General features: G+C 36.7%; 2 protein-coding genes across 3 annotated transcripts; one reads left to right on the top strand and one right to left on the bottom strand.

Annotated features, from left to right (window-relative positions):
* Positions 1–2,492: 2,492 nt before the first annotated feature.
* On the bottom strand, positions 2,493–26,624 carry LOC133796582 (uncharacterized). 2 transcript variants are annotated; one of them, XM_062234156.1, is made up of 7 exons: positions 26,499–26,624; positions 25,791–25,901; positions 24,939–25,058; positions 20,392–21,377; positions 12,959–13,079; positions 12,748–12,855; positions 2,493–3,285 (listed from the first exon to the last, which is right to left on the bottom strand). In XM_062234156.1, the coding sequence occupies exons 4-7, from the start codon at positions 20,548–20,550 to the stop codon at positions 3,281–3,283; spliced, it is 393 nt and encodes a 130-aa protein (XP_062090140.1). In that variant the 5' UTR covers positions 20,551–21,377; positions 24,939–25,058; positions 25,791–25,901; positions 26,499–26,624; the 3' UTR covers positions 2,493–3,280. The 2 variants fall into 2 exon arrangements, 1 of the variants encoding a protein (XP_062090140.1); XR_009875494.1 differs by lacking the exon at positions 20,392–21,377.
* Positions 4,000–6,566, top strand: LOC133796580 (2-alkenal reductase (NADP(+)-dependent)-like). Its single transcript, XM_062234154.1, has 5 exons — positions 4,000–4,308; positions 4,392–4,572; positions 5,050–5,216; positions 5,310–5,392; positions 5,975–6,566. The coding sequence occupies exons 1-5, from the start codon at positions 4,084–4,086 to the stop codon at positions 6,351–6,353; spliced, it is 1,035 nt and encodes a 344-aa protein (XP_062090138.1). The 5' UTR covers positions 4,000–4,083; the 3' UTR covers positions 6,354–6,566.
* Positions 26,625–26,678: the final 54 nt, after the last annotated feature.

Below are 26,678 nucleotides of genomic sequence, written 5' to 3'. Positions count from 1 at the left end.
TAAGCCCAACTGACTAGCGGTGTGACTATAAAAGATTTTTGAAGTTAAGGAGAATAAGGAAAGAGAGCAACTTTTAAAAAAAGAAAAAAAAAACCTAAAAAATAATAAAAGTATAAGTTGGTTGGATAGAGAGAGAAGAGATTGGAGATGTAAATTTCTTATATTTTAATTTATATATAATTTAGGATTTTTATTTTAAAATTTTAATTTAAAATTTATTTGTTAAATAAATTAGTTCTCCGTAAGGATTACCCACTCAAGATGAAGATTAAAATTATAAAAGCATTTCTTGTTTTGACTTGTAATATATCAATTCAAAAAATAATACATATATATTTATTTCCAAGTAATAATAAGAGTCATCTTTCTTCTCGAAAAACTAGCTAGTAAACTTCTAAGAATTTCTTATAATATTAAGGGATATTGTCGACTAAAATATTCAAGTTGTTTTAATTCGTGCACTTAAATACTTAAGCTATTTTTTAATGGTAAAACTACATTCCGTTAAAGATTTTTTGCATCTGTTAGTACTTGGACGTTAAGTCTAGCCTTGGCGCTAATGTGGTAAAAATTAATTGGGACATGTCATGCAAAAGAGTGCCACATCACAAATTCAAAAAATAAATTTATTATTTTCCTTTTAACTAATTAATTAATTAACCATTTATTTTAATTTCTCATAAAATAAAAGCCAATTAAAACATAAATAATATTTACAACTAGAAAAATCTAAACTACTGCTAAACCTAAAAATGTAAAAGAGAGGACTATTCAAAAGAAAATGGTCGAACTGTTGAAGGAGAAAACTAGTGCACACAAACTTCAGAGGTTGAAGAAGAAGAAGAAGAATTAGGGCGTGTAAAGAAACTGAAGGGAAGCGATGGAACATCGAAAGTGTCTTTGCCGATCACCGGAGTTGGTAGTGATGAAGACATAGCAGACCTCGAGAAATCCTGGAAGAAGGTTTCTCACTTGCCATACGTTTTGGGTATGAATCTATATTTCGTTTTTATAATTTTTTGAGTTAGGCGAATTTCTGGGTTAGGTAATCATCCCTTTTCTTTCTCTTTTTGTTTTTGCATAATAAGAATGCTGGTGGTTGTGGGTTTTTTGAATGGGTAGACCCCTCTATATGTCCCCGATGTGATGATGTTATTCTTAGATTATTGAACAAAATACATCGGTTGGAGGATGAAGTTTCTTACATAAGTTACACTGGATTGATTGGGCAGCAAAGATCCAATACATGGAGTAGAGAGCAAATCCAACATATAGGCAATTAGCTAGGACATAAAATAGGTTTTAATTTCCCATTTTATTTTTAATTATTTAATCATTATAATCAATTAAATACTGTCAAAATTAACAAATTATAATTTTGACTATTATTTAATTCATTTTATCAATATTAATATAAATCAATCAATATTAACAAAATTGTCTCACTTGACTATAATACTCTCTTTTGGAGACTTTGCAATAAAATCCTCAAAGTTTTTTCTATTTCCTTTCTCACAAAATATCAATAAATAATTTAATATTATTAATTATTCAAAACTTCTAGGTTCATTTTGATAAGAGATGACACAGGACCATATATCCATGAATTCAAGCTCCAATAAGTTACTATGAGTTTATTTATAACAAATAATCTCACTATCTTATTAATTGCTCGTGACTCCACTATAGACTCAGAATTGCACTCTTGAATTCATAGAACGTTTTATACCAAATGTAAATACGTTATCTATTGTTATAACAATAACCGTCATTCAATCATCTATAGATGATCTATTAGTGACACATGTGCAAATTAACGTTTTACCCCTCGTTGGTATTTTATCATTAACTCCCACTAAGTTCTTTGTAAATGATATTTCATTAAACTTAATTACAAAAATGAGTACTCTATATCATTTAACACTTGAACCAAACTATAAGGAAATCATTGTTTCACTTCTTAAAGAGAAACTATAGATTTCATGCTATGGTAAATACTCACTCAATTATACTACTAAATCTTCAATATGTAAGTATGAGCTAGACCGTAGGGTAAGCTGGTAACGAACAAATCAAAAGACTTGAATAATACAATTAGTAGAATATTAATAACTCATAATTACGAATGAATTGACATATGGTCAACGTTGTGATATGATTAGATTAGATAATAACGATACTTACTTATTTTATCAATAAATCAATATCGGTCTAGACCAATGTAACAAAATACATTCGATCTTATCTACTTGATCAATGCCTTGGATAAGATATCACACCCCGAATGTGTAAAGATATCATATCGTAAATTACCAGATCAGTAAAAATCGAATGCACTGACTTAATCTTAGGACTCGTTCTTTTGAACATATAATTACAATTGTAATTCATTGTGACCTAGTCACTATAATTATAATTATTTATGTGTTCATGATTTTATAAATATTTGTATTATTCCAATAATCATGTAATAAAACAAGCAAACAATACAGTTATCAAACTAAATAATTTTTACTTATTTTATTGACAATATAAAATCGTGTTACATATCTAACATGTTTCATGATAGCATAAAACTCAACTTAAGTTGCAGGTTGAAGTTGACGAGTATACTAAACTGATGGATCATTGGCAGATTCCAGAGTCAGTTTGTCGAATGAGTTTCGAGGAAATCCGCAAGGCCGCCAACAATTTCAGCAACCACAATATGATCTGCTTTGGAAAGAGTTGCCGCATGTACAAGGCCACGCTGAATGATCATAATAATCATTGCTTATTCCTTGCGGTGAAGAGACTCGATTCCTCTCAACAACTCCACAACCATTTCATCTCTGAATTAAAGAGTGTAGGCAGGTTGAGACACATCAACTTGGTTCCATTCTTAGGCTTCTGCTTCATACCAAGAAGAGAGCAGATTCTGGTTTACAAGTACATCTCAAATGGGAATCTCTACGACTGGCTACATCCACCACTACTATATGAGACAACAACGCCTGTGGAAATGGAATGGCCTTTGAGGCTTAAGATTGCGGTTGGGGTAGCAAGAGGACTCACCTGGATCCACCATCGCCTGATCCTTGCCTGGCTCATTTAAACATCACCTCCACAACTATCTTACTTGATGAGAATTTCGAGCCCAAAATATCAAACTTCAGTAATGCAATGTTTCTAGTGCAGCTCAATAATCCTAGTGATCCAGATTCAAGCAGCGGGAATAGTTGGGAGCTGGAATTTGCAAAGAAGGATATTTATGACTTCGGAGTTCTTCTTCTTGAGCTAATCACTCTGAAAAAGCGTAGCCAAATGAGTAGTTATAATTCGCCACCGGTGGAATGGGTTAGTCAGCTTATGATGAGTAGCAGCAATTCAGTTAATGAGAAAGACTTTAATTATGAAATTTTAAAGATTGCATTTGATTTTCAAACCCTTCCTGATTGAAGGCCAACCATGCTTCAAGTGTACAAAAGAATAAGATCTCAGCCTCAGCTTCACATATGATGTCGAAAGTGCATGTTAAGTAAGACCAAAATGTGGTATTATTTTTATTTCTGTTATCGTAAGGAGGCTGCATTAATTTCCATCAAACTTGTTGCATATGATGATGCAAATGGTCTAATTATTCTGACAAACAAAGAAAGACAAAAAGAGAAGAGAACATTAATGGTGGGTGCTGCCTTCAATGCTGAGCCTGTTGTGTTTTCGTTCTGTCTGAAGCATTGCATTGTCTGTTTTGGATTAGAATGAGATCATTCTATTACCTTTTTCTGTGAATTTTTGTAAAGAGTAAAGCTTGGTGGGATCTTAATAATAAAATTAACTATTGTTCAGATCTCTGAGAGGAAATGTGGGATCATATCTTTTATTAGCTGGATAAGATTAAGACACCATATACACTAGACTAGACAAGGTAGCCACGCTTTCACACTTTTGCGGATAAAAAAAAATATCTAAAAAAAGAAAAGGTTTATGTTGTGGAGCTGGCACGTGATAGTAGGTTGTCTTGTCTTTTGCTAATACAAAAAAAAAAAAAAGGAGAAGCAAATCAAAGTGGAAGTGGAAGTGATCTGACTCTGTGAATCGGCCATGGCGGAAGTGAGGAACAAGCAGGTACTGCTCAACGATTATGTGAGAGGTTTTCCCAAGGAATCAGACATGGCGATCACGTCTTCCACCCTGAAACTGAAGCTACCCGAAGGCTCCAAAGGGGTTGTGCTTAAGAATCTCTACTTGTCCTGCGACCCCTACATGCGCGGCCGAATGACCAACCACGAACGTGAATCTTATGTTGATTCCTTCAAACCCGGTTCCGTCAGTATCACCGTCACCATCGCTATCTTTCTTTTCTTTTAATTTTAATTGTTTTCCTTTTAATTCTCTATGAATGAATGCAGCCTATCACTGGCTATGGTGTGTGTAAAGTGTTGGAATCTGGAGATCCTAACTTGAAGGAAGGTGACTTGGTTTGGGGAATGACCGGTTGGGAAGAGTACACCGTCCTCAACACAACCCAAGGCCTTTTTAAAATTCAACATACTACTGATATTCCTCTCTCTTACTATACTGGAATTCTTGGTACTGATAAATACTACTCTTTATCCAACACCTTCTCTCTCTTTTTTTCTGTCTTTCTTTGAGATTAGAATATCACTAGCTGATTTACTAAATTTGATTACTTTTTAATCATAAATTGGGGATAATGCCTATCTTATTTAAGCAAGTGTTTAACTAAGTGGAAAAGATGAACTACTTTTTGCCTTGAGGTTCTGCAATCAGTCATGGACCCTGTTTTTGTTTCTATTCTTATTTTTTTGGTTGGGCAAAATCTTGTTCGGGAATCATGATCCTCCTTTTGACATGACTCCTTCAAATCCTGCAATATTTTGCTTTACCTTCTTCTAATTTTATACCGTTATCATTCAGATTTGCTGTATTATTATCATTATCAGCGTTTTATATGGTTTGGCACTCATTTGGGTTGGTTCAGTTTCTGTTTGCCTAATGTTGTTTGAGTTGTTTTGTTTTCAATATATTTTGTGTGCGTGTGTATAGGTATGCCTGGCATGACTGCCTACGTTGGTCTGTACGAACTTTGTTCTCCTAAGAAAGGAGAGTATGTGTATGTGTCGGCTGCATCTGGTGCAGTGGGTCAGCTTGTTGGCCAGTTTGCAAAGTTGTTGGGTTGCTATGTTGTTGGGAGTGCAGGAACCAAAGAAAAGGTCTCTTTTTCTTAAAAACTTTATATCTACTCTCTTGTTTGCCATATTTCTTTTATTATTGTATTTATTGTTATTGTCGTTATACTTTGTCAGGTGGATTTGCTTAAGAACAAGTTTGGATTTGATGAAGCTTTCAACTATAAAGAAGAGGCCGATTGGGATGCAGCTCTCAAAAGGTAAGGACGGTCAGACTCACTGAGATATAATGAAGACATAACCTATATGATATCATCTAATATATACCAGTTGAGAGTTTATACCTGCAAAACTCTTTAATGGCAAGTAAAGAATACCAAGAAAAAATAAAGACACAAGACAACAAAGTAAAAGCAAATTAAAAGGAACAGAAAAAACCATTTACTTGGTTCGGATTCAATTTATGTGATCGTTCCTACGTCCAAGGCAAGGCAGCAATGGCCTTAGTCAAATCCACAATAGCACAAGTTGATTACACTCGAGTCTTACACAGTAACACTTCCGCCAATGCACATCAAATACAACAAGTAATGATTCTAACATCTTAGCTTAGGGTGATCAATCCTAAAGCTATTTATAAAGGCTGAACCAATCTGAGAGAAGCCAATAGCAGAACCAAGCTGCAGTCTTGAATGTGTTAGTAGGATTGACTAACTAACTCTTTTATCTATTCGTGTGAAATAGTCTAATTGGTTGATGAATTAGAGTCATACTTCATAATAATGTCATTATAATGATATGATATAATGCTGCGGCATGATATAATGTTGTTTTGTGTTCAGGTATTTCCCTCAAGGCATAGACATTTACTTTGAGAACGTTGGGGGAAAGATGCTGGATGCAGTGCTGCTGAACCTGAGAGTCCATGCTCGAATAGCTGCGTGCGGAATGATCTCGCAGTACAACCTTGAGCATCCAGAGGGGGTACATAACTTGACACAGCTGATTTCAAAACGAGCTAATATTGTAGGGTTCGTGGTGGGTGAGTACTACCACCTCTACCAGACGTTTCTTGATTTGGTTGTTCCTGGCATCAAAGAAGGCAAGATAGTGTACGTGGAAGACGTAGCTGAAGGCCTTGATAGCGCCCCTCGAGCTCTGGTGGGACTCTTCTCCGGTCGCAATGTGGGAAAACAAGTTGTCCTCGTTTCTCATGATTAATTGATTACTTAAAACAAGACGTATTACAATTTCTCTTCTTTACTTTGGTTGGTTAAAGTCGAATACCATTAAATATTATTAGTTTTATTTTCTTCCTTTCACCACTTATGACAGTTTGCAGTCTAGTAATGAGAGTGTTTCAGATATTATGAAATTAGTCTCCTTACTTCCATTCTAACATTTCGATAATAATAAGGGAAATTTGCGGCAAAACTAGTTGAGATTTTTTGTTTGTTTCAATTACTACCCAACTTTTTTTTCAGCAAAACTACTCAATAGTCAATCCCAATCCGCCTATTGATCTACACACCTGTTGTTAACCCCTACAATATTGTATTTAGAAAAAGAAAAAAGAAGAAAGCATTCAATCTCTCTCAATCCCAAGAAGACTCACTCCCAAGAAGAAGAAAACTTCAAATTAAAAGAACTGAGCAAACTATATATTTGATTATTTGAGCTATCTCTTAGCTCATAACAAATGCTATTATTATGCAAATGATTTTTCATCTGTTTAATATCTCATCTACACTTGGAATATAAGAGGTGATAAGCATTAAAACACGTCTCTTCTTTGTTTAAGTTGAGAATAAAAGGCTATGTAAAAATTAAGTCTCTTCCAGTTTTTGCTTCACTTGATCAAAAGTCGATAGCATAGTTGAGCGTGCATTGGCTATCTCTACAAGCTTCTCTAGTGCTACATAAGAATAACAAGTGAAACCAATCAATCAATTGAATGAAGAAAATAGAGGTTTCGAAAATCAACCTGGCAAAACTATTCATTCACCTAACCTATTTCAAATGAAAGTTGGGCAGTTCGAAGCTTCGGAGAAACCAAGGTGCCAAACACAGACAATAATTTCGATCGCTCCTTCTGAATCTAAGGAACAATAGGAATTGAAGATGTTAAGACATGAGCTCCTACCACAGCATATTCTGGAATGCAAAGCAGAGTAGCAAAGTCGTATCCTCCAGCAGAATGGGCCAGCTCAACATTCATGAATATTCCCAAGTTTGTTATATAGGATTCTGTGTAAATGAGTGCACCTTTTGTAACAATAACTTTCTGTTATGCTGTAGTAAATTAAAGAGTGCCATCTGTCAATATAACAGTGGCCTTTCTCTTGTAAATTGAATATAAAAATCAATGCATTTTCTCAGTCTCGGTTCGAGCTGAGCTTTACAAATTCTCTCTACCATAAATTTCAATCTTGGTATCAGAGCCACCGGCAGGCATTACTCATGTCGATTGGCCAATCTCAGACTCCGACCACTCAAAATGCTCCTCCCACTGGCATCCCACCGTCCAGCAACCCAGAAGTTACAACCCATCGTTCCAGCCCTCTGTCCAGTTCACCTGCCTACACGCAACCCTTCAACACTCTCAATCAACCCTTTCCTCTGAAATTAGACCGTAATAACTACACTCTTTGGAAATCCATGGTCTCGACTATCATCCGGGGACATCGTCTTGATGGGTTTGTGAATGGTACTCGTCTCTGCCCTTCCGAGTTTATTTCCACTAATGTCTCTGCAGGATCTGATGAAGCCGAGCTTGGTTTGCACCTCAATCCCGAGTTTGAGCTATGGATAGTCAGTGACCAGCTTCTGATGGGCTGGCTGTACAGTTCGATGACCGAAGCCATCGCGACTGAAGTCATGGGGTGCACAACTTCGGTGTCTCTGTGGCGTGCTTTGGAAAACCTCTACGATGCTCACTCCAAGTCCAAAATGGACGAAACCAGAACAGCCATTCAAACGGTTCGAAAAGGTAACACCACAATGGTAGAATACCTTCGTCAGAAGAAGGCCTGGGCTGATAGTTTAGCCCTTGCTGGGGATCCGTATCCTGAAACTCATCTTATTGCTAATGTGCTATCTGGGTTAGATGCTGATTATTTACCTATTGTGTTACAAATTGAGGGTCGTTCTAGCACTACATGGCAGGAATTGCAGGAGTTACTTCTCAGCTTTGACAGCAAGATTGAGAGACTTCAAACCCTTCAAAATGTATCCAGTGGGAACTTCAAACCCACTGCCTCTCTTACTGCAAATATGGCCAAGAGAGGAGCTCATAATGGCCGAGGAAGAAGCCACCCATCTACACCAAGTAACTTCTCTGGCCGTGGTTTTTATTCTCCCCAAAATCGTGGTGGTTTCGGTCGAGGTCGAGGGCGTGGACGGTTCAGTAACACTTCCAATTCTAAGCCAACTTGCCAAGTGTGTGGCAAGTTTGGTCACTCTGCTGCAGTTTGTTATAATAGGTATGATGATACCTATATGGGTACTGATCCTCATTCCAGCTCATCCCAGGGAAAATCTGGAGCCTCTGCTTTTGTTGCTACGCCAGAAGTCGTTGACAGTGCAGTTTGGTATGCTGATAGTGGTGCCAGTAATCATGTTACTTCAGATGGAGGAAATATGCTTCAGAAGTATGAATATGGTGGTAAGGATAAATTACTTGTTGGTGATGGTCATCCTTTGGACATAACTCATGTTGGCTCAGGTTTATTGTACTTATACACCATCAAAACTTCTTATCTTGAAAGATGTTTTATTAGTTCCTGATATTGCAAAAAATCTCATCAGTATATCTCGGCTAGCAACAGATAATGATATACTAATAGAGTTTGACTCTCATTCTTGTTTTGTGAAGGACAAAGCTACAAGGAAGGTGCTACTGCAACGGATGCTTAAAGACGGCCTGTACCGATTCAATCCCAGCCGTGACAAGCCTGTGTCTCTTGAAACTCAGCTCCCGTCCACCACACCAAAATACACTTCGTTTGTTAATACCGTTCAGCAGTCTAAATTCCTTTCCAAAAATGATGTTTGGCATCAACGTTTGGGTCATCCATCTGCTAGGATCCTTAGATGTGTCTCAAACTCCAGCAATGTAACCATTTCTATGAATGAAAAAGAAACTTTCTGTGATGCTTGTCAGTATGGGAAGTCTCATGCTCTCCCTTTCAAGTTGTCTAATAGTAGAGCTACAAAATTATTAGAATTAATTCACACGGATTTATGGGGATCAGCTCCAATTAATTCTAATACTAACTTCAAGTTCTATATTCACTTTGTAGATGATTATAGCCGTTTCACTTGGATCTACCCATTAAAACAAAAATCGGATGCCTTAAATGCCTTTATTCAATTTAAAACCATGGCTGAAAACCAATTTGAAACAAAAATCAAAGTTATTAGAACAGATTGGGGTGGTGAGTTTCAAAGTTTTGATAATTATCTTAAGACACATGGAATTCAATTCCATCACTCATGTCCTCACACTTCAGCTCAAAATGGTCGAGCTGAACGAAAGCATAGACACATAGTTGAGATGGGATTAACCCTCTTAGCTCAAGCTAGCATGCTTCTAAAATTCTGGGTTGATGCCTTTCAAACTTCGGTTTATCTTATAAACAGGTTACCAACTCCCATTTTGCACAATAAGTCACCCTTCGAAATTATTCACCACAAACAGCCCGATTATCACCTCTTACGCGTCTTTGGTACTGCCTGTTTTCCCTGTCTCCGACCTTATCAATCCCATAAATTTCAATTTCACTCAATTAAGTGTGTTAATCTAGGATATAGTGAGTCTTTCAAGGGGTATAAGTGTCTTAGTTCCACTGGTCGTGTGTATATTTCCAGACATGTAATTTTTAATGAGCAAGAATTTCCTTTCAAATCTGGGTTCCTCAACACCCATGCTCCTGAACAGTCCCTCATTATACATCACGAAGCTTGGTCCCAACTTCCTAACCTTCACTCCATCCCATCTCCACTGGTTCCGCCTGATCGTGTATCTCAACGGGTCCCTTCATCTTCTGCATCCCCTCCAGTAGCACCTCCCGAAGCTGTTTTGTCTCCTCACGGGTCACCCTCCCCAGCTGGGTCGGCCTCCTCTTCAGCTCCGATCTCACTTGCTGGGTCGGCCTCCTCTTCGGTTTCGATCTCACCTGCTCCCCTTGTTTCTCCACCTCCGCCAACACCTCTAGTCTCTCATCCCATGATAACGCGCGCCAAGGCTGGTATCTTTAAGCCGAAGCTTTTTGTTGCTCAATCCGCTCTTGGGCGCGAACCTGTCACTGTTCAAGAAGCCCTCAAGATTAAGGGGTGGCATGATGCTATCCAGGATGAAATTTCAGCACTCAAAGCTAATCAGACATGGACTTTGGTTCCCTATTCCGATCAGTATAATCTTGTGGGCTGTAAGTGGGTATTCAAGGAGAAGTTCAATGCAGATGGTTCATTTCAAAGGCACAAGGCCCGGCTTGTTGCGAAGGGGTTTCATCAGCGACCAGGACTAGATTTTGGGGAGACTTTTAGCCCTGTGATTAAGGCCTCTACAGTGAGAATTGTGCTGACCATTGCCGTGAGTAAGAACTGGAAAATTCAGCAATTGGATATTAACAATGCATTTCTGAATGGACACTTAGAAGAAGATGTCTATATGGCTCAACCCGAGGGATTTGAGGACCCCAACAGACCGAACTTTGTGTGCAAATTGCACAAGTCGTTGTATGGCTTAAAACAAGCCCCAAGGGCCTGGTTTGATAGACTCAAGGGCACTCTACTCAGCTGGGATTTCAAGAACTCTAGGGCCGATACATCTCTCTTCTATTACACAGATGGTAAACTGATTATTTTGGTGCTTATTTATGTTGATGATATCATAGTGACAGGGAACAATGAAGCCAAGTTACAGGAATTTATCAGTCAACTCAACAAATTGTTTTCTCTCAAGGACTTGGGACCGTTGCATTTTTTCTTGGGGATTGAAGTAATCCGTGATGAAACTGGGCTGTATCTCACTCAAAGAAAGTATGTTGAGGAGCTTCTAAGGAAACATGATATGACCAAACTGAAACCGTGCCCAACTCCTATTGTAACAGGTCGCTCAATTTCAGCAACAGATGGGCAGGAAATGCACAACCCGACAGTCTATAGGAGCCTACTCGATGCACTTCAGTATTTGTGTAATACCAGACCAGATGTTAGCTTTGTTGTTAATAAACTGAGTCAGTTTATGCAAAGACCAACAACAGTTCATTGGGGAGCAGCCAAACGCATCCTAAGGTATCTACAAGACACCTTGGATCATGGATTGCACATATGCTATAGTGACAAGCTTGCTCTTACAGGATACTCTGACGCAGATTGGGGATGTTGTGTTGATGATAGAAAATCGGTTGGTGGTTACTGTGTTTATTTTGGGGACACGCTGGTATCATGGTCTTCGAAGAAACAAGCTGTGGTTTCAAGGTCAAGTACCGAGTCTGAATACCGAGCACTTGCTCATGTGGCTGCCGAAATCACTTGGATAGAATCCTTGCTGAAAGAACTGAAGTTTCCTCTGCAGTCAAGATCTATTACATGGTGTGATAATGTGAGTGCCAGTGCCTTAGCCTCAAATCCTGTCTACCACTCTCGTACCAAACACATCGAAATAGATGTTCATTTTGTTCGTGACAAAATCTTGAGGAAGGAACTTGAAGTGAGATACATTCCCTCCAGTGACCAAATTGCCGACTGCCTCACAAAGGCTCTGCCACCATCAAGGTTTCAACAGCTTGCTTCCAAACTTGGTGTGTGACACAGTCACCCCTGCGTTTGAGGGGTGGTGTTAAGACATGAGCTCCTACCACAGCATATTCTGGAATGCAAAGCAGAGTAGCAAAGTCGTATCCTTCAGCAGGATGGGCCAGCTCAACATTCATGAATATTCCCAAGTTTGTTATATAGGATTCTGTGTAAATGAGTGCACCTTTTGTAACAATAACTTTCTGTTATTCTGTAGCAAATTAAAGAGTGCCATCTGTCAATATAACAGTGGCCTTTCTCTTGTAAATTGAATATAAAAATCAATGCATTTTCTCAGTCTCGGTTCGAGCTGAGCTTTACAAATTCTCTCTACCATAAATTTCAATTTGAAGAATCAGTGCATACTATGACACCCTTATATGTAGTTCAAATGCTATATAGCAGTACCTTAGTCTCAGTAAATATATGTTCTAGAAGGTCAGCATAATTTCATTCATACTATAGTAAAAGTTAAAAGATTATCAACCATAAGGGGAGCTCCATTTTGTGGCGAGGCAGACTTTCTCTGTTGATTCTTCACTCAAAACAGAAAACACGACAAAAACAACAAACAATTAGAGGACACAAGGTATAGTGTGTTCTAGTACACTACGTACGAGCCACGTACGAAATTTGGTGTTGACCCATTTTGCACAATGAGAACGGGAAATGAATAGGGGAGATTATGTTGTTATTTTAGCAAATTCTGCATGTTCAATATAACTTTATACTGATATAATGGGAAAATGATATTGATTTTCCTTTTTCACTGATATGTATGCACACAAATGGTAGAGGAAGGAAACAATTATACCAGATAATGGAGATAAGCGCCGATGTCGTAGCTGCAAGCTGTCCTCCCTTAGTTTTACATTATTGAAGGAACCCCATTTGCACAATGCAAATTGAGCTTTCCTAACATCTGAATCAACTATAAACTATATTATTAGATAATTCTATATAACAATGATGCAGATAGATTAAGATATAAGAGAACTGTAACACAATGTTCAAGCGAAATTTACCATCATCATCCGAAGCAGCTTGCACTGAAGTAGCAGCGGAATGAGAATTCAAGTCCAACATTGCACTGCTCACACGTGATGCACCCATGGAATGTCGAGCGCTGGCTAGTTCAAACCATCCCTGTCATACATATTGTTATGTGAGAGCTTTGCTTGATATCTGAATTGAACACAATACACACACAGGAAAGGAACAAGAAAAATAATGACAGAAATAAATTAAACAGAATCAAAATTACACAAATATACTTAGTTCAGAGATTCCAATTAGGAACTCCTACATCCAAGGCAGGGAACTTATTTTCCCTAGTCGAATCCACTATGAAAAAGAGAGATTTACAGCAGTAGAATACACCAGTTACAGATCTTTACAAGCCATTCACCAGGCCAAACCCCAAAGCTCACAGTCACTCTTGTTTTCTTTCTCCACAAGAACAGAGTAGACAAAACAGAACTATTGCACACTTAAAACTCTCTCAATCATTTTTTCTTTGAACTAATCTATGCCTTTTATAGATATAAGGCTTACAAATAAAGACCTACAAATAACCTAACTAACTGATCTTGACTTAACAGAATAAAACAACTACTTGGTCTGCAGCCCAAGATAACGGTTTTAACTAACAGCCAAGAAATGCAAGTCATACATTAACAAACTCCACCTTGACTGGCATTTCTATAGGACTTAGATGGAATCGACATAGGGAACCCTGCTCCAGCTGTAGTAACTATGTAGGACCAACATTTAACAAGTCCAAAGCTTCCTTCAACTTGTTTGTTGGTATTCCCTTGGTTAACATATCAGCTGGATTAATTAAAGTAGATATCTTTTCTACTTTTATCTCTCCTTGTGCCACTACATCTCTTATGAAGTGCAGCCTAACATCAATGTGTTTGGTCTGTTCATGGTAAGCACTATTCTTAGACAAGTGTATGGCACTTTGTGAGTCACAATACACCTTAGTTTCTTCTGAATTCAGTTCCAGTTCCTTGGTTATACCTTGCAGCCATATTGCTTCTGTAAGAGCCACATATTCAGCTTCAGTGGTAGACAAAGCCACAATGTGTTGCAAGTTTGATTTCCAGCTGATGACATTTCCACCAAATGTAAAGACAAAACAAGTTAAAGATCTTCTTTTGTCTAGATCAGCTGCATAATCCGAGTCACAGTAGCCTATAACTTGTTTTTCTCCTCTTTTGTATACTAATCCCAGTTTTGAACTTCCCTTCAAATATCTCAGCAGCCACTTAACAACTTGCCAGTGAGATCGGGCAGGTTTGCTCATAAATCTGCTAATAAGGCTAACTCCATAAGCAATGTCAGACCCTGTTCCTATCATTGCATACATAATACTTTCCACAGCACTAGAATAGGGAAGATTATCCATATATGCAGCCTCTTCATTTGATAACTCACCTTTGACAGCTTCTAATTTGGCATTTGCAGCAGTAGGAGTGCAAACAGCTTTAGCATCTTTTTGACCAAAGATTTCTATAATCCTTTTGATATAACCTGATTGAGATAGTTTCAACAGTCCCCTTTTTCTATCTCTCTTGATTTCTATGCCAAGTATTCTTCTAGCAGGCCCTAGGTCTTTCATGTCAAATTCTGCCTTGAGAACCTCTTTCAACTTTTGAATTTCCTCCTTATCTTGACATGCTAGAAGCATGTCATCAACATACAGTAGTAAGTAGATCATCACACATTCTCTTATTTTTCTCAAATAAACACAGTGATCATAATGACTTGTACTATATCCTTTGGTTAGAATAAAATCATCAAACCTCTTGTACCACATTCTTGGTGACTGTTTTAATCCATACAGAGATCTTTAGAGCAAACAAACTTTCCCTTCTGTCCCTTTCTTAACAAAACCTTCAGGCTGAGACATGTATATACTCTCTTCAAGGTTGCCATGTAAGAAAGCAGTCTTCACATCGAGTTGCTCTAATTCTAAATTCTGAATTGCTACAGCAGCAAGCACAAGCCTTATAGATGATAGTTTCACTAATGGAGAGAAAACTTCATGATAGTCAACCCCCTCGACTTGAGAGAATCCTTTTGCCACAACTCTAGCTTTAACCCTCTGATTTTCAACACCAGGAATAGCAGGCTTGATTTTATAAATCCACTTACATCCAATTATCTTCTTATTTTCTGGTTTGTCAACAAGCTTCCAAGTTTGGTTTTTCCAATGGGACTTCATTTCTTCTTGCATAGCAGCTGTCCATTCCCTTCTATATCTGTTCTTGCTTACTTCAGCAAAAGAGGTTGGCTCTCCAAGCTCTATTGAGTCCCCAATATTCAAAGCATATGCAGTGATCTCAGATTGTGCAAAATGAGCTGAATATCTATCAGGTTTCCTTATTTCTCTTCTTGTTCTATCTCTGGCCAGCAAGTAATCTCTTAGATCTTCATTGGTATCAACTTGCTCCACCTCATTTTCTGTTTCGGTAGGATCTCCCCTTGGATTTTCTTCACTATGCTCCACCTTAATTGTGTCATTGTTACCTGAAAAATCAAAGTTTGTGTATGTCTGATCTTGTAGACCAGCATCAGATTTATTTTCCACCTCAAACTGTGAATTTTCAGTAATGTTTTGTCCCTGCAATTTAGTTTTGTAACAAGAATTTTCATAAAAAATAACATGCTTACTAATGACACATTTTCTTTCATTTATTAACCATAGTTTATAACCTTTAACATCAATAGGATACCCAATGAAAACAGCCTTTAGAGCTCTTGGCTCTAATTTTCCTTGATTCTTATGCACATAAGCAATACAACCAAAAGTTTTTAAATGAGATAAGTTTGGACTTTTACTAGTCCATACTTCCATAGGACTCTTAAATCCTATAGCTGAAGAAGGTGACCTAATTATTAAGTAGCAAGCAGTGGAAGTAGCTTCTGCCCAAAATCACTTAGGCAAACCTGATTCGGACAACATACATCTAACTTTATTTAGGATAGTCCTATTCATTCTCTCGGCTAATCCATTTTGTTGAGGAGTGTCAGGGCATGTTTTATGTCTTATAATTCCATTCTCAGCACAGAATTTGTTAAACTCACCACTACAAAATTCTAAATCATTATCTGTTCTTAGTTTTTTAAGTTTCTTTCCACATTGATTTTCAGTAGTGATTTTCCATTCCTTAAATTTACTAAAAGCTTCATGCTTATGTTTTAAGAAATAAACCCAAACTCTCCTAGAAAAATTATCAATTATGGACAGAAAATAATGAGAACCAGATAAGGAATTTGGTACCTGAGGAAGAGACTGTTTTTGGGATGAATTGACTGGGTTGAGTGCTATTTGTGGGGATAAATGGTGTGTAGGGGGAGATTTCAATGTGGTCAGAAGAGTTGAGGAGAAATTGAATAGTACTTCTAATACTAGGAGTATGAAGTTGTTCGACGCTTTGATTAGAGAATTAAAATGGGTTGATCCTAAGCTCCAAAATGGGAGTTATACATGGTCAAACTACAGAAATAAACCAATCTGTTGTAGGCTGGACAGGTTTTTCCATACTCCTTCGTGGTCAGACTTTTATCCTTTCATTCGTCAGGAAGTTTTGGTTCGAGTAGTATCTGATCATAGTCCGGTGGTGTTGGATTCCAGTCCTCCTTCTTGGGGCCCTTCTCCTTTCAGATTTGATAATACTTGGTTGGAGCACAAGGATTTCTCCAGTCATTTCCAGGATTGGTGGAATTCGGCTAAGGTGCAAGGGATACCGGGCAGGATCTTCATATCAAAGCTAGCTGTTGCTCGTAATTATATTAAGAAGTGGAGTCGTCAGGTCTTGGGGGAGAGGAAATTGCAAAAACTCTTTTTGGAAAGGAGACTGTATGAGTTGGATAGATTGGAGGAAGGGGTTTCATGGAATGAGAACTTTGTTTTGGAACGATCAAAGGTGAAGGAGGAGTGGAAACAAATTGTTTTGGAGGAGGAAAGAAGTGTCTGGTTTAAGGTGAAGTGCCAGTGGGCCAAGGAAGGGGATGCTAACACTAAACTTTTCCATAGCATTCTAAGTGCTCGAAAAGCGAGGAATTTCATCTCCAGGATTGAGGAAGAGGATGAAACTATTTGGGATAAAGACCCAGATATTGAGAGGGTTATTGTGGGTTTTTATTTGTCTTTGTATTCGCCGGTTGTGAGAATGGAGTGGGGTGGACGGGATTTCTTGGTCTCCAATTCCTTCAGTTATGGCTTCTTTCCTCGAGCGTCCTTTCGAGGAAGAAGAAATCAGACATGCGGTTTTTGCGTGTGATGGCTCAAAGGCCCCGGGGCCCGACGGATTTTCCATTGCAGTTTATCAGAAGAATTGGGAGGTTTTGAAAAAGGATTTGTTGGACGTCTTCCATAGTTTTTTCAAGGATGGTGTCATTCACGAACAGACCAATGAAACCTTCATATGCCTTATTCCGAAGAAATTGAATAGCTGTCGTGTTAGGGACTTCAGGCCTATTAGTTTGGTCACTAGTCTTTACAAAGTTATCTCAAAGGTGTTGGCTACTAGACTTCGAGGAGTTCTTTCAGACACAATTGCCGAAAATCAAGGCGCATTTGTCGAAGGTAGGCAGTTTTGGGACACAGTTTTGATTGCAAACGAGGCAGTGGAGGAATATAGAAGCAAAGGAAGAAAAGGGTGGGTTTTCAAAATAGATTTTACTAAAGCCTATGATTGTGTGGACTAGGGGTGTGCAGAAAATATCCGATCCAATAAAAACCGACCGATCCAAAAAAAACCGACCGCCAAAAATTAGATGTCCAATTACTATTGGATCAGATGTAATTTTTAAAAATCCAAATTGGATCGGTCGGTTGTTGGATGACCATCCGACTTCCAATAAAAACCGACCGAACCGATCCAATTTCCATCCAATTACATCCAATACCTCACTATACCTTACTATAGGCTTGCACACATGGGATGATTAAAAAAACCCTAAACTAAACATTACAATTAAATATTTTTATTATTTGGATGAGTAATTAGTGTTTTTATAATTGAAATAATATATTTTTTTAAAAAAAATCAGCCTAAATAAAGGTTTTAAAAGACCGGATGGATCCGATCCGATCTAACGGATAACCAATGGATGGAACCGAACCGATCCAATCATCCATTGGATCGGATCGAATCGGATCGGTTGGTTCAAGATGATTGGATCGGATCGGTCGCTTTTGGGAGGATACGTGGATTGGTGATATTTCTTTGAGGTTGCGTTTCACTGATTTATTCAGAGTGTCTAAGGCAGCGAATGTTTCGATCAGAGACATGTTAGTGGCGGAGGATAGTAGTTCAGGAGGTCCAGGATGGGATTTCAGATTTAGAAGGAATTTGTTCGATAGGGAGGTTCCTAGCTTGATTGAGATGTTAGATTTGATTAAGGATGCGGTTTTTCCGGATATTCTGGAAGATAAAAGGATATGGAAATCAGATAGTAGCGGGGTTTTCAGTTGCCAGTCTGCCTTTCATAGTTTGGCCTATGCTCATTCAGGCCCAGAGTTGCCGTGGGCAAAGAGGTTATGGAGAAGTGGCGTTCCTTCCAAAGTTAAAGTGTTTGGTTGGCTATTATTCTTGGACAAGTTAAGTGTCAATGTTAATTTGCAGAGGAGAAGACCCTTCCATTACTTGTCGCCTAATTGGTGTGCTAACTGTAAAAGTGAGAGCGAGTCGGTGGGTCATTTATTTCTTCGGTGTTTGTTTGCCAGAGCTCTTTGGAATAAAGTTTTACATGAGTTCGAGGTCTATTGGTGTATGCCACCCTCTTGTGAGCACTTGTTCCTTTCTCAGTTCGAGGGAGGAAAGAGGTTGATGTGTTTATGGCAGTGTACTGTTCTCGCCACTTTTTGGGGTATTTGGTTGGAGAGGAATAGTAGAATCTTCAAGGAGTCCTCCTCTTCAGTGGACATTATTTGGGATAAAATCAGGTTCTGGGTGGCCACTTGGGTGTATAGAACGAAAGACTTTGACGGTGTTTTCTTTTTGGACCTTTGTAGGGAGTGGGTTTATTTATGGTCGTAATTCTGTTTTTACAACATCTGTGTACTACGGTTTTCCTCCGCCATAAGTGAGGGTTTTCAATTTTATTAAGAGGAGGTCATCTTGATCTCTATCTCATTTTTTCAAAAAAAAAAAAAGGACTTCTTTTGTAGTGTGTACAGATCTTGCAAAACTCAGTTTGTGAGACTTCCTAGAGCACAAGTTTCACAAAAATCCATTGAACCAATCTGTTTTGATTCCAAGATCCCTTGTTTGCTTAGTTCTTGTAGGCCCTTTAAGCTCATGTGTCCGAGCCTCTTGTGCCACGAGTAAGTTTGAGTTGGTGCTGAATTTACAATTGCAACCTCACCATTTACAGTTTCACCTTGTAATATATATAGCCCCTGTTGATAGCATTCTTTTAGAACCACCATAACACCCTTCATGACCTTGAGTAACCCATTTTTCTCCTTTGTATGTACAACCAGATTTGTCTAACATTCCTAGAGAGATTAAATTTCTTCTTAGTTTTGGAACCAGCCTAACTTCCTTTAATATTCTGTAAGAACCATCCCAAAGTATTAGTCGAACACTTCCAATTCCAGTGACTTCACATGAGTTGTCATTCCCCATGATTACATTTCCACCACCCACAAGTTGGAAATTGAAGAGTAGCTCTCTTCTATATGTCATATGGAACGTGCAACGAGAGTCCATGACCCATTCATGTTGTATCTTTGCTGAAGAGATTGATAAAATTTCTGCACTATCATATCCTTCAGACAAATTTGCACTGTCATAACCTTTAGCAGATTTTGAATTATCAGCTTTGTTTCCATTCGATCTATTTGTACCATTGTCGTTTGAATTCTTCCTTTCTAGACAGAATTTCTTTATGTGTCCCTCCTTTCTACACAGCCAACATATCCTCTTAGTTTCTCCACCATTCCTAGATTGAGATCTTGAATGGCTTTTCCCTCTAGAAGTATTCCTCTTGAGTGATCTTCCCCTTGCATTTAAGCCTTCTGCAGTACCCTTCTTTTCAAACTTTAGCTCCAAATCTTTTGATCTAAGTGCACCTAAAACATCATCCAAAGAAAAAGTATCTCTACCATACTTGATGGCAGTCTTTAGATCTTGATAATTCTAGGCAAAGAATTTAAAATAATAACAGTTTGATTTTCTTATGATATTTTTTCATCAATATTAGCAAGACTCGTTGTTATCTTTTTAAAGTCATCCAAATTATCTTCTAAGGATTTAGTTGAGTCCATCTTAAAACCAAACAATTGTTCCCCAAGATAAATTTTATTTGAAAGTGACTTAGTCATATACAAAGATTCAAGTTTTAACCAGATTTTTGCAGCTGTATCTTCATCATCAATTTGTCTTAAGACATTATCAGCAAGGTTCAGAATTAACAAACTAAAAGCAAATTCCATTACCTCAGTTTTATGGGGAGTTGTTAGTGTGTCGGGCAGAGACTTCTCTCCCAAAAGAGCTTGTGCACACTTTTGATGAACCAGCACAGCCCTCATCTTTTTTCTCCACATGTTGAAATCCCCTTTTCCATCAAACTTCTCTATCTCTATGTGTGACCCCATTGCGGAGTTCTTGATCTTGATGATTTCTTGATTGAGATCTTGATATCAAAGCAGCCACAGAACCTGGCTCTGATGCCACTTGTGAGAGCTTTGCTTGATATCTGAATTGAACACAATACACACACAGCAAAGGAACAAGAAAAATAATGACAGAAATAAAGTAAACAGAAACAAAATTACACCAATATACTTGGTTCAGAGATTCCAATTAGGAACTCCTACCTCCAAGGCAGGGAACTTATCTTCCCTAGTCAAATCCACTATGAAAAAGAGAGATTTACAGCAGTAGAATACACTAGTTACAGATCTTTACAAGCCATTCACCAGGCCAAACCCCAAAGCTCACAGTCACTCTTGTTTTCTTTCTCCACAAGAACAGAGTAGACAAAACAGAACTATTGCACACTTAAAACTCTCTCAATCATTTTTTCTCTGAACTAATCTATGCCTTTTATAGATATAAGGCTTACAAATAAAGACCTATAGATAACCTAACTAACTGATCTTGACTTAACAGAATAAAACAACTACTTGGTCTGCAGCCCAAGATAATGGTTTTAACTAACAACCAAGAAATGCAAGTCATACCTTAACATGTTATGTTATATTTATATTCTTGAAAATGGTCATTCGATGAGCTCATAGCATTAAGTTAGGGTATTGTCACCTGGCGAAGATTCATAGACAACGAATCCATTTGGGTTAAATAGTTGTTCGTTGAATCTAGAAACGGTAACACATGTTGGTCTGTCACTTGATTTGGCTCCACATTTTGGGTGTCGTCATCTCCTATATCGGGGCTATGTGCCCGATTCTGACTTCCATTCCTTAATTTACATATATGAGAACTAAACCAGTCAAGAAAACCCCAAACAAAGTCTTCTTTTTTGCTTGCAAAATGATCTTCTTTTGAAAATACTACAAAACATACTAATGAAGATAATCTCAAATTCAAGTTTAAGAGCACTAAAATCACAAAATGAACTTCAAACAAAGCAAATAAAATCTAATTAGACAAATTATTTTATAAAATAACTACTTAATATTACTCTTATTGCTCAACTATTGATCCCAGAAACGAGCATTGATCGCTAAAATTCGTAATCGGAATGTATCCTCAAATAACCATTCCATTGGAATGTATCCCCTCACTAATGATCAAGGTGTTGTCGAGGAACACTCTCTGGAAACCATTCCATTAAGGGCGGTTTGGTACAAAGAGTTCACAGTTTTCGTATTATTGAGAAAATTGAATAGGTTAATCTTAGTCTGTAAACTTACATCAATGTTTAGTTATGCATTTGAATCTTATCTATGATTACAGAAAATCACTTTCTGTATTTGATTGTGTAGATGAATTTTCATAAAATTAATATAATAATATATTTCATCAAAATAATAAATAATATAATTATAAAAAGTAAATGACATTTTAAAAAATTACAAAATTTTTCATTAGATTATAATTTATAAACAATTTTACTCATAAAATATTTTTTAACAAAATTTAAAAAATACAGTCATTATATACTAGAATCAAGTATAAATTTTAAAAATACAAAAATACCCTTATTTTATTTTTAATAATATTTCATTTGTTATTTTAAACTAAAGTAATGATATAAATGCTTTGCATATCAATTTCTTTAAATAAACAAATATTATTTCTCATTTTATAGTTTGATATATGTATATTTGTTTTTATATTATTAGTTTCAAAAATAAAACAAGTCATTAACTAAAAAATTATTGGTTTAAGATTATTTTTTAAAAAAAAAAAAAATAATTTTGAAGTGTTTCACATTTCTGAATATCTGAAAACCAGCTGTCAGATGAGTTTCACTTGAACTCAAAATCAGAATAAGTTAAAACCCCTGGAGTACAGTTTCCCAAGTTATAAAAACTCAAACTCAGTACCAAACATGGGAAAGTGTTCAGATTCTCATTTCCGTTTCCAGATTTCTGCATACCAAACGACCCCTAAATGTTCCGGGTCGTGATGATGACACTCAGAGAGTAATAATGAAGCGAACTAGTGAAGAATTGCATTTCATTAGAGTATTAATGAATGAAGGTAATTATGCTCTATCTGTTCTGTCTTTTGACGCACGGGATGATGTTTATGTGGTTAACACTTAACAATGATTTTCCTAGAGATATCTCTTTCGATATACCCAAAGCCCATTTTATCCAATGGGATGATTGTCTAGCTGTTGACCTGTGAAATTGGCCAACGGTCGTATGTACAGTATACAACACCTTTTGAACGAAATAAATAGAATAAACGACATAGTACGATTATCTTAAGCAAACACACATAAATGTTATAGTGGTTCAGCCCTGTTCTGATGAACAGTAATAATCTAATCCACTTAGCTTTCAGTATTGAATCACTCGACAATTACTCTGATGAATAAAAGTATTAACTCGTTTATGATTTTCCCAGAACTTCTCCCCAAATGTTCTTCAGATCTCAAAAATTCCAGAAAAAGCGATCCTTTGAAATGAAGTCATGGGTCCTTTATTTATAGTACCCAGGGGCTGTTGCATGATCAGTAATACTGGGATCGTGGTTTGATACACGATTATCAGGTAGTAGAGATACGTGTCCGCCTTCCCATGATTATGAGATCGTGGGCTTCTCGTTGTGTCTCTAGATCGTGGTAGATAATGCACGGTTGAAACCTCTGGAAAAATGTTAAGTCTTGGTTGGTCTATGAGACCTAGGTGTTAGGCCCGATGACCGTCTGGATGCTGGACCTGTTAATCTTCTGGGTGCTGGACCTGTTTGATCCCAGTTTGAACGAGTGCGAGTATTTCTCAGTGAAGTGTACTTAGGGGTTTAGGGCAACCACCCTATGAAGAATAAGGTAGACCGACCACCCAGGTGGTTTTTGAGCATGTCAGCCCGACCACCCCTGAGGTAGGGGTCAGGCCGACCACCCCTAGGGGCTCTTGGGCATACTGGGGTCGACCATCCCTGGGGTAGGGGTCAAGCCGACCACCCTTAGGGGCTCTTGGGCCTACTTAGACCGACCACCCCTAGGGGTAGGGGTCAAGCCGACCACTCCTACAGGCTGGGGCTAGGCCGACCACCCCTAGGGGGTTTAGGCCTGGTCGACTTCCCTATAAGTCTTGGACCTATCTTTTTTGTCTGTTGGTCTTTTCTCAATACTTTGTCGTTTTTCCCTGATTTGTGATGTCACGTGGCGCATTCTCATTCGCCACGTCATCCTCATATTTTTTAGGGATAACACTAGCCATAGCTGAGAATAATCTGGTTGCCTATGATTATGCACTTCATTCCTAAATGAGTTCGGAGTAACATGAGTTGTCTCCCTAGAAAAATACCAAATTTTATAACTTTTATCAAATCCATTGAGATATAAGTGGTTCTCTTACACTGCTAATTGTCATCTTTCTTATATTTCCGCTCTTAAGGCAAAGACAATAAATAAAATTTGGATTTTTGTCATTATTCAAACTAATTTCAATAATAACTTAACTCTATTCTTAAATGTGATAGACAAATTATTAGTTGGCATCCATTTCGTCTTTTGTCTATAAAAAATTAAAAACAATCAAATAAATATATAAACCAACCAAACAAAATAATATAAAATTAAACCAGCAGAAAATGGGACACCATCTCTCTTGTTTTTAAAACCTAAGACCATCTCCATTGTGTATAATTTGTACCAAATTTGGTCCAAAATATGTGTTAATAATATATTTAGTCAACTTTTTGCATTTATGCTCCAATGTACAAGGTGGAAACTAGCTAAAAAAAATCAATATAACTATTAATGTTTATTGAAAATATACAAAGACAATTAATTTTTTTATTAAAAATTTAAAAAAATATATATTAATAAGTGACAAATAAGTAATTAAAAAAATAGTATTTATTGTGTGTCAAATTTAGCCCATACTATATTTTGTACCAAATTTGACATAACTTTTAATATATGTTAAATTTGGTACATATTTTAGATCACTATTACTATTATTGGAGTTCAATTTTAAGAAGATGTGCTAAAAAACAGTTATACAACACTTTTGTAGCACTACATTTAACGTGCACTAACAACTAGCGTCACATAACCTTACCATATGTCAAAATCAATCCTATCAATTCAAAAATCAAACATTCATCTATATATATATCAATGCAACACATAATTATCTCAAAACCTATATTACAATGACATGCAAGGTTACAGAAAAAATACTTGAATCAAATTGACAATACAAATTACTTTTACATATTAAAATTATATTAGAAAACAATATTACTTTCCTACAATAATTTCAGATTTTATTAAAATAACATAAAATAAATTATAAAAATGTAATTGAACAAAATAGATACATAAATAACCACTTACCAACTATGAGAAGATGACAGAGATGGTTGGTCGGTGGAGGCTTTTCACGAAGAAGACGACGGAAAAATAAGGGTTTCTACACAGAAAGTCGTGTTATATAACACCTTTTACATCGAGCCACTATAAGAAAAAAAACATTTCAATTGTAAATGCTATCTTAAGACATAGATCGCATTAAATCTAGCAATATGTTAGCCTATGTTATAAATTGTCTATACTTTTTCATGACTTTTAAAATGTATACACAGCGACTACTACTAAAACTCACTATAGCATTAAGTATAATGGTAGAGCATTACAATGCTTTGTGTGTATTGTAAATGCAAAATATCTATCTACAGTAGTGTTTTCAGATGTAAACACTTTTACCACATTTTCAACATTCAATGCAAATAATTTAACGAGACCACTAAGTCTATAAAACATTTGTAATATAAATAATGATAAAAAAATAATACAAGTTTATTAAAACATAAATTCATAATAAGTTTTAAAAATTACTCCCAGTATTCTAAGTACAATTTAATTACAAAAAACTAAAGTATCTTTTTATACTTTTGTATGCTCAATTTAATTTCTTCATTAAGGTACACTAAAAGTCTACATTTTCACCTTTTTCTTTCTCTCTCTACTATAATTTGTAGAATCCCTGTCCTTCTGTATCTCACTCTCACTCTCACTCTCACTCTCAAGATTTTAAAGTAATAGAAGAAAATACTATGTGAAGTTTATCTTTTAATAGCCAAACAAACACATTTTTATTACCAAAACTCATCTCCGTTCACCCAAGATGACCCTATTATTCCTAATTGGATTAGACAATTGACTGATAAAGGAGATTATATAGTTTACCTTTAGTAATGTTAGCACTGGTTTAGGCTATTAATTACTTTAGGGGTGCACATTGATTACTTCAGCAGCAATTTTGAGAACAATGAAATAGGCTGCTTCCGGAGCACTACACTGAAAACAGAACTTGTTGAACAATTTAAACAGTATGAATTCATGATAAAAAATAACAAGTAGAAAAGAGTTTGCAAATGGAGAGAATAAGAACTAAATATCTTTGGACAATGTAATATTTTCAGATAAAAAAAATCATATCAGAATTCACAATAAGCCATTAAAACCAAACCAAAAACTGGTTCAGATCCGAATAAGAAATAATCAAACAATTCAATTATCAAAGAAATATCTCAGTTATTACGTGCTAGTTTCATTTCCTTAAACTCTATTACTTGAAGAAACAGGATAAATATATTAACAAAAGGAACCTGAAATTCAAATATGGATTGGATACTGTAGTGATAAAAGACTCAATCACTATTATTAGACTTACAAATTCAATAAAAATTTCATTTCATTTCATTTTTTTTCAATAGAATTAAAAATAAACTTAGCGTAAAAAAATGTATTTTTATTTTTTTAAAACAATTTTTTGCAATCAATTTCTGAACTTGAGAAATTTGGCTCAAGTAAATAAGTATTATTGAGAATCTATTGTTGTATGTTGACCGCTAAAAATCTGATACTGTAAAGGTGAAAATCTGACTGTGATACCTTATGGGTGACGTTGGCAAAAAACATAAGAGGGAGAGGCGGGGAGAACTAGAGACGCCGTTGACGGAGACTCAACGCTCCGCTGATGAGTGCCGGAATCGAGTCGACTGGGTCAGTTGGGATTTGGGAGGGAAAGAAAGGGCTTTTATGGTTATTTTTAAATTTAATTTATTATAAAAT

Source organism: Humulus lupulus, chromosome 8 (genome assembly GCF_963169125.1).
Source record: "Humulus lupulus chromosome 8, drHumLupu1.1, whole genome shotgun sequence".
In the NCBI taxonomy this organism is placed as follows: domain Eukaryota; kingdom Viridiplantae; phylum Streptophyta; class Magnoliopsida; order Rosales; family Cannabaceae; genus Humulus; species Humulus lupulus.
Note: the sequence above shows the minus strand (reverse complement) of the source record. Positions and strands in the feature narration are given on the sequence as shown.